This window comes from Oncorhynchus mykiss, chromosome 2, assembly GCF_057628025.1.
Source record: "Oncorhynchus mykiss isolate SJ-2025 chromosome 2, ASM5762802v1, whole genome shotgun sequence".
Taxonomy (NCBI): Eukaryota; Metazoa; Chordata; class Actinopteri; order Salmoniformes; family Salmonidae; genus Oncorhynchus; species Oncorhynchus mykiss.
Genome location: NC_143023.1, coordinates 42,419,546 through 42,428,121, shown reverse-complemented (window position 1 = coordinate 42,428,121; position 8,576 = coordinate 42,419,546). Strand labels below are relative to the sequence as shown.

Genomic DNA, 8,576 nt, shown 5'->3' with positions numbered 1-8,576 from the left:
GCAAATAATATGTTTTTCTTTGTCCTCTGTGGCCAATGCCATGGAAAACAATATGCACATCTGATGTTCTATTCTGATTCCTCCCAACAGGGTCATTCAAATAGTTACAGTGTATTGGCTTAATCACATTAGAGGGATGGTGAAAAAAATTGTCTCTCTAAAACAATAGTGATACTGAGAGCATGATTGTGATATTGTTATAGGACAATGTTCATTTATGAATCTAAAGAAAACCCTCACCTGATGAGAGACATGGTTAGACACAATAAACAGGATTAATTTGTCAGTCCCCTTCCCTTGCCCATTTCTACTGGGAAGAGATCATTCTGAAAACCGGACTTGTATAATCCGCTTTAGCAAAGCAATCAATTGTTATGCCTCTGAATAAAATCATGACATTACATAATCATCTGTCAACTGTTAAAGGATGTGCCCTAATCCATTGCCTCCCATAATCTGTGTCTAATTTTGCAGAAACACTACTCATCTATTTCAATGGGCTGCATCGAGGCACATATCAGTAGCGGTAGGTTAATTCTCCATTCTCAAAAACATGTCCACATGTGTTCTCGTGGTCTCTAACCTCTGCTTCTTTAACAAAATTCAAATTGATACATCATGCACTTAAAAAATGAGGCAAAAGTAAGATCAAGGGGTGTGTTTATGGGAGGGGGGGGGGGGCATGGTGACAAGGGAGAGGACCTTGTGATACGGGGTATCAAACACCCCAAGCTATAGAGGAATGAGTTCAGTGGGAAGTATGATTGTTCAATTTGGGCCTGAGAGGAAGGGAGTTGTTGATGAGTTTGTTTCCAGTAAAAAAAGGTCAATGGTCTGGGTATTGACCACAGGTTCAATACAGGGTTTCAGTGGAATAATCAATACAGGTCTAATGGCAGTGTCAACGAAAGAAGCCTGTCTCGGCAGGTTCGGCACAGCCAGTAGTGTTTCTGGGACACAAACAAATGACCAGACACAACAACCTGAACGCATCTCATAGTCAAAAAATAATAATGAACAACGACGCCATATGGTGCATGAACAGCCCTGGAGCACATAGACTAGACTCAGTTCCTGCTCCACACACACACACTGTTTGGCATTTTACTGCATTGTTAGGCGCTAGTAACAAGCATTTCGCTGCACCCGCTATATGATTTTCTAAACTGTGTAAGTGACCTTTGACTTAAACTAGGGTGGGCGTTCGCAAAATAAACTGATGTTGTGTAATGGACTGCTGCTCTTGTTTGGATTGTTCAAGCCGATGCGGGAACAGTTGTGGATAAGTACGCTATCAATTGTTCCCTCCCAAAGACTGGTTCAAGTGACATGCATATTTCTTTTACGGTGTTTGTTGGATCCAGGGGTAGGCCCAAACTTCGAACATTTTTTTCTTCTTTTTTTAAACCTTTATTTAACTGTAGAAGTTGATCATTTGGTGTGATAATGGTCAGAGTCAATTAGTGCACTCAGATATTGTGCTGGTATGGCTAGGAGGCGGGAAAACATTATGCGAACTTTAATTTCAATTAATCCATAATATGAAATCAAGTGTCATGTTAGTTCATCCAGTCATAATGAATAACCATATGCTATTTACATTTAGTTATCCTATTTGGAATTGTCTGTCCTAATTTCTGACTTTGTACATGGGAGGCAAGGGGGTGATCTAAAGACTGGGACGGGCTTATCATGGGTGAAAGTGAAGATCGAGGGCGAAAAAGCAGAGCTGTTCCGTGTTTTCTGCAGAAGGCGAGAGTCCATTGTAGTCTATTACTCGTCGAGAGGGACATGTTCATGTTATTCTTATAACAAACACCCCAAACGCACTGTTTTGATTACAAGTGACATCTAATCCTTAAAAGAGCGAGCACCACCTATAGGAGATCGAAAGTGGCTTTTTCATGGCTCTGTAAGCGGATGCAACAATATGCGGATGGTTTTTACAGCATCTGGTACACAATCTCTGTTCACATGCGGCATTTTAAAAGGGATAGATAGACAGGAGATGCCAAACGTCGAGTCACTGGAGAATGAAAACCTACATTGAAAGATCACGTTCATCTTTGGCCATCACCACATGTTAAATGGATACTGAATGGGTAAATAATGACGCTTATTATTTTCAGTCATTCGATCATTTAAGTGGGTATGACAATAGCAGTCCTCTAGCACCTTTTCGAAATAGAAATGTAGCCACGCGATTTAACCCTGAAATCACAGGCAACAAACTCATCAAAATGTGTAATGAGGGCAAGAAATATGTAAATATGATGTCCTTATACTGTAGGCTGGGAAACCGTGTTGCTTAATAACACGGCAAAACATACTTAAGTATTTTAAATGGATAGTCTCGATGGTGTCATTTTGGACATCCATTTTACAAGTTCTAACGTTTTTGTCTTTTTCATAGAGCGCAACATGTAGCCGATTTCCTGTGTGCACTGTAAAATCAGAAGTCCCGCATAGTGCTCCGGGGTTACTATCAACTGAGGACAGAGGCGCAGTTTTCTCAAGCTAAATATTGGAAGGGAACGAAAGACATTGCTCTCGGGATCAGTCTGTCAACTGCAAAGAAGAAACGAATCTAGGCCTCTTTTGCAAAACTTGCAAAGGCTGTCCATATTTTCCAGTAATTTTCTTAAAAATCCCTGTTTTTCCCAACGTGGATTGCTAGTCAGGCGTTATCTCAGGTGGAGGGGCCACAATTCATGATCAAACAGCATTCCATGAGTTTTCACCATGGAAACCCCATGTGAACATTGGTGATGACCTTGATGCAATGAATATGGAGAGAAGGGTGGCAATGTAAACAAAGTTTTGTATTTGAAAAGAAACAAAGCTATATTATCTTTATACTTTATTCTTAGTGAATTTTCCATGGGCTCCTTTTGCCTTAGGCCTACATTTAGAGAACATTGGATTGGTGAATCAACTGACACTGTCAGAGGCGTGTAACTAACGAATATGTGAGCAAAGCTATTCCAAAGTGCAGATCCTGATAATCAAGACACTACGTGGGATTTAAAGGACATTCGTGACACCTCAGGGCAAAGGGTTCAGTTTACACACAGGAGAATAAAAGGAAACCCGATGAGAGAGCACGATGTAGGCCTACGTTTGAACCTTACAACAGTACCTTGAGGAGTTTTACACCTGCAGAACTACAAACAGATTTCCACTTTTTTACGACGAGGTCACAGGAAGAATACAAAACGTAGTCATTATTCACGATGCCTCGCAACCGGGCCTTTTCAGAGCCGGAGTACTCAGCAGAGTATTCCGCGGACTGCTCTGTGACCCTACCATCGGACCCAGGCCATGCCGTGGGGCGCTCGCACGAGGTAACGGTTCGCAGCCAAGGGTGCTGCCTCTGCCTCCCGCGCTTCATGCGTCTCACCTTTGCACCCGAGTCTCTGGAGAACCTCTATCAGACCTATTTCCGGCGGCAGCGACACGAAACCCTACTGGTTCTGGTTGTGTTTGCTGCCCTGTTTGACAGCTACATCATTGTCATGTGTGCTGTGGTCTACACAGGCGAAAAGCTGGCCTCTGTGGTGGTGGCATCACTGGGCCTGGCATCAGACATCCTACTCTATGTGTTGTGCCGCTACGGCCTGCTACCCGACCGCATCTCGAGACGTGTGGTGCCCTACGCCCTGTGGGTGCTCATAGCGGCCCAGATCTTCTGCTACCTGGGCCTGAACTATGCCCGCTTCCACCAGGCCAGTGACACAGTGGGCTGGCAGGCATTCTTTAGCTTCTCCTTCTTCCTGACACTGCCCTTGCGGCTCACGCCCATTGTGCTGATCACATCCGTGTCGTGCGGGGTCCACACCCTAGTGCTGGGGGTCACCATTGCTCAGCAGCAGCAGGAGGATATCCAGGGGGCTGCCCTCGGGAGACAGGTGAGAGTGGGGATGGGGCTGAGGACACACCTTGGGTGGAGGATGAATTGCAGCGGGAGTGGGAGTGGGTGAGTTGTGATGGGGATTGAAGTTGCAGGTAGAGTGGGAGACGGGTAAGAATGGGGGCTGAGGACACATGCAGGAGGGGAAGGAAGTTGCAGGTGGAGAGGGAGACGGGTGAGAGTGGTTCAGGAAACACCTGGGGTGGGTGGACACATAAGAGTTGGAGACAGGCAGATGTGTGTGTGTGGGGGGGAGGCACGGTATATAGTAGGGTGGCAGGTAGAGAGATGTGAACATATCTTGTGAAGTAGCTCATAAAATAACTAGGAACAGTGCAACATGCCATACTTGCAACTCAAGGAATTATGAGCGATTACTAGGGTATATACAGCAGATTTAATAATGTTAAAATGACAGTGCAGGTAAGTCATGCAAGCTTTCCTGATCACAACAAATGGTGTGTTGAAATAATTTCATCATGCAGAAGATTAGCCTCAAGTCTATGTACTATTTATGTCACATTATGCCCTGTAATTGTCTTACAGCATCTACAATGAGTAGGTGTTACTGATGAGTCTGCAAATAGGCTGACGCTATCAAATGTTTCGGTGACAGAGCAGAGGCTGGGGTCTCAGTGTCTCCTACCAACTAAAAGAGTCTTAGGTAGAATTATCAATGGCAAAAAAAAAGCCTCTGTGGTTTTGTCATTTTTCTATATTTGTTATTTTAAAGGTCATTCTCTTGTTTGACATCAATACTGTTCTCAAATGGTCCACAGTTTTTGGTTCTCAGTATGCTCATGTCTTTATCATAATGTCACATTAATCCAATGAGAGGCAGGCAGCCCAATAAAATGCCAACCACCCTATCAGAGCTTCAAGATGAGCGAATCAAAATATTATTCAATCAAAACAGTGCAGTATCCAAACCTTTGAAATTGAACACATCAGTAGCCACCTCATTGCAACCTATAAGAGTTTGGTAATGGTTTATTTAGAGTGCTGGTTTCTTTTTGCCTGTCTGCCACATTCATGGCTGCAGCAATTCAGTAAGATACCACTAGCCTAGATCATGATAAGTCTACACAAGGCTCCTCCCCACAGTGTTCAGATTGTGTCCGTATGTCAAATCAAATTTGTATTTGTCACATGCTTCGTAAACGACAGGTGTAGACTAACAGTGAAAGGCTACTGTGCGTGCCTGTTTGTGTGTTTGTTATAGTGCAGGTGGTGTGTGCATGTCGTGTGTAAATGTGTGTGTCTAATGACTCTGGCGTTCTCCAGCTGCTGGCCAACATAGTGATCTATGTGTGTGCCATCACTGTGGGCGTCATGTCCTACTACATGGCAGACCGGAAACACCGCAAGGCCTTCCTGGAAGCACGGCAGTCCCTGGAGGTCAAACTCAATCTGGAGGAACAGAGCCAGCAACAGGTGAGACTGACAGACTGAGACAGGGAGGAAGTGTTGGCAAAAACATATGGCAGGAGGACAGAGGGGCATATACAATATAGGGCAGGAGACAACATGTGCAGAGAGAGAAAAGTGACAGAGGTTGGTAGGTTTGAGTGGTAGGTTAGAGAGTGGGGGGCAATAAGGATCATGTGGCAGTGCCAGAGTAGTGCCCTGGTTTGAATGTATGTGATTCTGATTCAGGCCTGTTTTATTTATGTTGAAGCCAAAGGGAATTTAAACCAAATTCTTAGTATCTATAGCTCCATTTGATCTACGGTTACAGTACACGTACACTAAGCTAATTACGTGTGTGTGTGTGTGTGTGCTTGTGCATATTTTGTCTGTTTGAGTTAGCACTGTGTCAGCAGTCATTTCCCCTCCCTCCCCGTCTCACAGCTGTGGCCATTGGGCATTCTTGATTGCTACTATTTATGGAACAGACGGTCACTGCTATATAGAGCTCAGAAAGAGGGAGAGGGCTGAGAGGAAAGGGGTGATTATGGAAGTGAGGGAGAGAGAGAGAGAGAGAGACTCTCCCAGAATACTAATGGAGAAGCATGGGCTGCCGGGATACAAGGGCCGCCAGCCAATCAAGGAGCATCCGGTCGCTGCAGGTTACTATGGCGACCGGCCTCCTGAGACGATGTCCGCAGTAATCACTCTGCTGACTCGCTTGCCCATTTTTTTTGTCTCTCTCCATCAGGTTTTGATAAGAACGTAGAAAAACCCCGCCACATTATTTGTTTTCCTCCCTCCACGTGTGTGTGAACTCAAGGCTTTTTGTTTGCCTGATGCGTTTGTGTTTTCCAATGTTTATGTTTCTGGTCTTCTGTCATCAAGGGTGGAATCTGTTCAGATGGACTTACGTGGCGATGAGTGATAGTTTTAGGCCAATCAGATTTGTGTATAGGGACAGTGCTTTTAACAGGGAGAAAAGCTATAGGTCTATATCTCTATGTACTGTGTAATATGTGATTATATATCATGTTTGTCCGTTGGATGTTTATTTTTAATCAGGGAGTCATACTGAGACCAAGGTCTCTTTTACAGATAAGCCCTGCATTACAGAAATAACAGAAAATTCACACATCAAAATGCAAGCAGAAAGAAACACGGTTGTAAAATACAAACACATTCATCAGTAATAAGCCTTTGTCAGGTTAAAAAATAGTAAATAAGGTTCTCAATCAGCTTACTGAATGTCCCTAGAGGCACCCAGATATCAAATGTAAGAACATTTTGAAGATTATTCCATAAATAAGGTGCAATGAAACTAAAAGCTGATTTACCTAACTCAGTAGCAACCAAAGGATTTTCCAGAGTTAGCAAGCCCTGAGACAGAATGTGGTAACTCGTATGTCTAAAGTTTAGTAAAGAAGTTAGGTACAGTGGGACGTTTTGTAAAAGGGCTTTCTAAATAAAAACATAGCAATATATCAACCTACGTGACATCAGAGGGCCAACCAATTGTCTGTCGGACCCCAGTAAGACAAGCTGTCGCTAATGGGGATACTAATAAATCAAAAGAATGCAGTGACTACGAGTACAAACATTTTAGCCCGTATTAAAGCGCAGTGCACTATGTTAAACTGCATCTAACAGCTTTAATGAAGTGGCAGCTGACTTCATATAGATGATGTCGCCATAGTCTAGGACCGATAGGAACGTCGACTGAATAATCTACTTTCTACTAGAGAGGCTGGACTTATTTCTATAGATGTTATGATAATTTTGTTCTCAATGTTCATAAACTGAACTTCACTTAAAATACTCTGTCTATTACTAAGAATTTGTAAGGTTCTTATTGAAATGAAATATACAGAGGCCAGTTTACAACAGTCAGTAAGGTTTATTTACCAGAGCGCTCCTGTACATATACAAAGACATTCCTTTAATAACTTTCTCTTACCCTACACACATACATACACACCAACATAGGGATTTTCTCATGAGTTTCACCACAGTTTATTACCACTCAGCTGACAGTTCCAGTCTCCCCCAGATACGAGAGCTCTGGAGGGGCTCTCCCCGTCCTATCTTATCTTCCCCAGAGTTACAGCCGGGTCGGTTCAAACATAGGTTAATGTTTCTCTTCGGTCTCTTTTGACACACACATACATTCCTTTCTTATGTTAAATGTATACATCATTTAGTCATTATTCATAAAAATCACAACAATAGAAGACCATTTTTATTATCAGCTTCATAACTCATCAATATGCTTTTTAAAAGACAGCTTTAAATCTAACCAGATATTTGTAAGCAGGGACACAATCAATATGGACACTATCCAAATGACATGCTTCAATCATCAGAGTTATTTTTATGTGCTCTAGAGAACAGTTTTACCTGCATGCAATACTAATTCCATGGTCAATAAAGTTTTTCTGTAATACAATGAAGGAAGACTGTAGTTCAGCTAGAGTCTGCTCAACCGTGGGAGCAATAGCATACACAACAGTATCATCGGCATACAAGTGCAGTTTCTACTTCTTTTTTTTTAAAAACATGTCGATATTGTTAATGTTAAAAAGCACAGGGCCAGAATCGACCCCTGTAGGACACCTTTCGTAATATCCAGGAAACCTTATTTAACACCATCAGTAGATATACACATTGAGTTTTATCTGTCAATACATTTTAAAACCAGTTACATGCAATCTGGTCTTGGTCAATTGAGGAAAGACTCTGAATTAGCCATGAGTGATCAAAAGTATCTAAAGCCTTTTATCCATACAGTTAACTACATCATTTATAACTAGGGATCCAGCAGAGATAGTGCTATGAGCTGGTCTAAAACCCGACTGATGTACATTTAGAATACATTTTAAAAATAAGAAAGATCTTATCTGAGAATTAATCAAAGATTCTAATATTTTAGCCAGGCAAGAAAGTTTAGAAATAGGGTGATTTAATGATTTAGATCACAAGGGTCTGCACGTTTGTGAAGGGGGAGTACATGGGCCGCCTTCCAAACCTTGGGGATAGTACCAGATATAATCGTCAGGTAAAAAATATGGGTTATTGATTCAGTAATCAGTGGGGCAGAGAGCTGCAGCAAGGATCGAACAAGAATATCAGCCCCAGTGGATTTTTTTTTACCAGTCTTAAACAAGGCATTTAGCACATCACATATAGTAAATTGTTGAAATGAAAACAAAGATTTACTAGAAGTTGATGGGTTAACCATCGAGGCTGGCAGAGGAAGAGC

At 42.4% G+C, this 8,576-nt stretch overlaps 1 protein-coding gene across 2 annotated transcripts in view; it reads left to right on the top strand.

Moving 5' to 3' along the window:
- The first annotated feature begins 1,091 nt into the window (after positions 1 to 1,091).
- LOC110490105 (adenylate cyclase type 3) overlaps positions 1,092 to 8,576 on the top strand; it is a 31,830-nt gene continuing 24,345 nt past the window's right edge. The window contains exons 1-3 of one of the 2 annotated variants that reach the window (XM_021563279.3): positions 1,092 to 2,102; positions 2,414 to 3,908; positions 5,195 to 5,344. In XM_021563279.3, coding sequence (XP_021418954.1) covers positions 3,234 to 3,908; positions 5,195 to 5,344 — 825 coding nt within the window. In that variant the 5' untranslated portion in view covers positions 1,092 to 2,102; positions 2,414 to 3,233. The remainder of the gene's footprint in view (positions 2,103 to 2,413; positions 3,909 to 5,194; positions 5,345 to 8,576) is intronic. The other variant, XM_090200115.1, reaches the window with a different exon arrangement.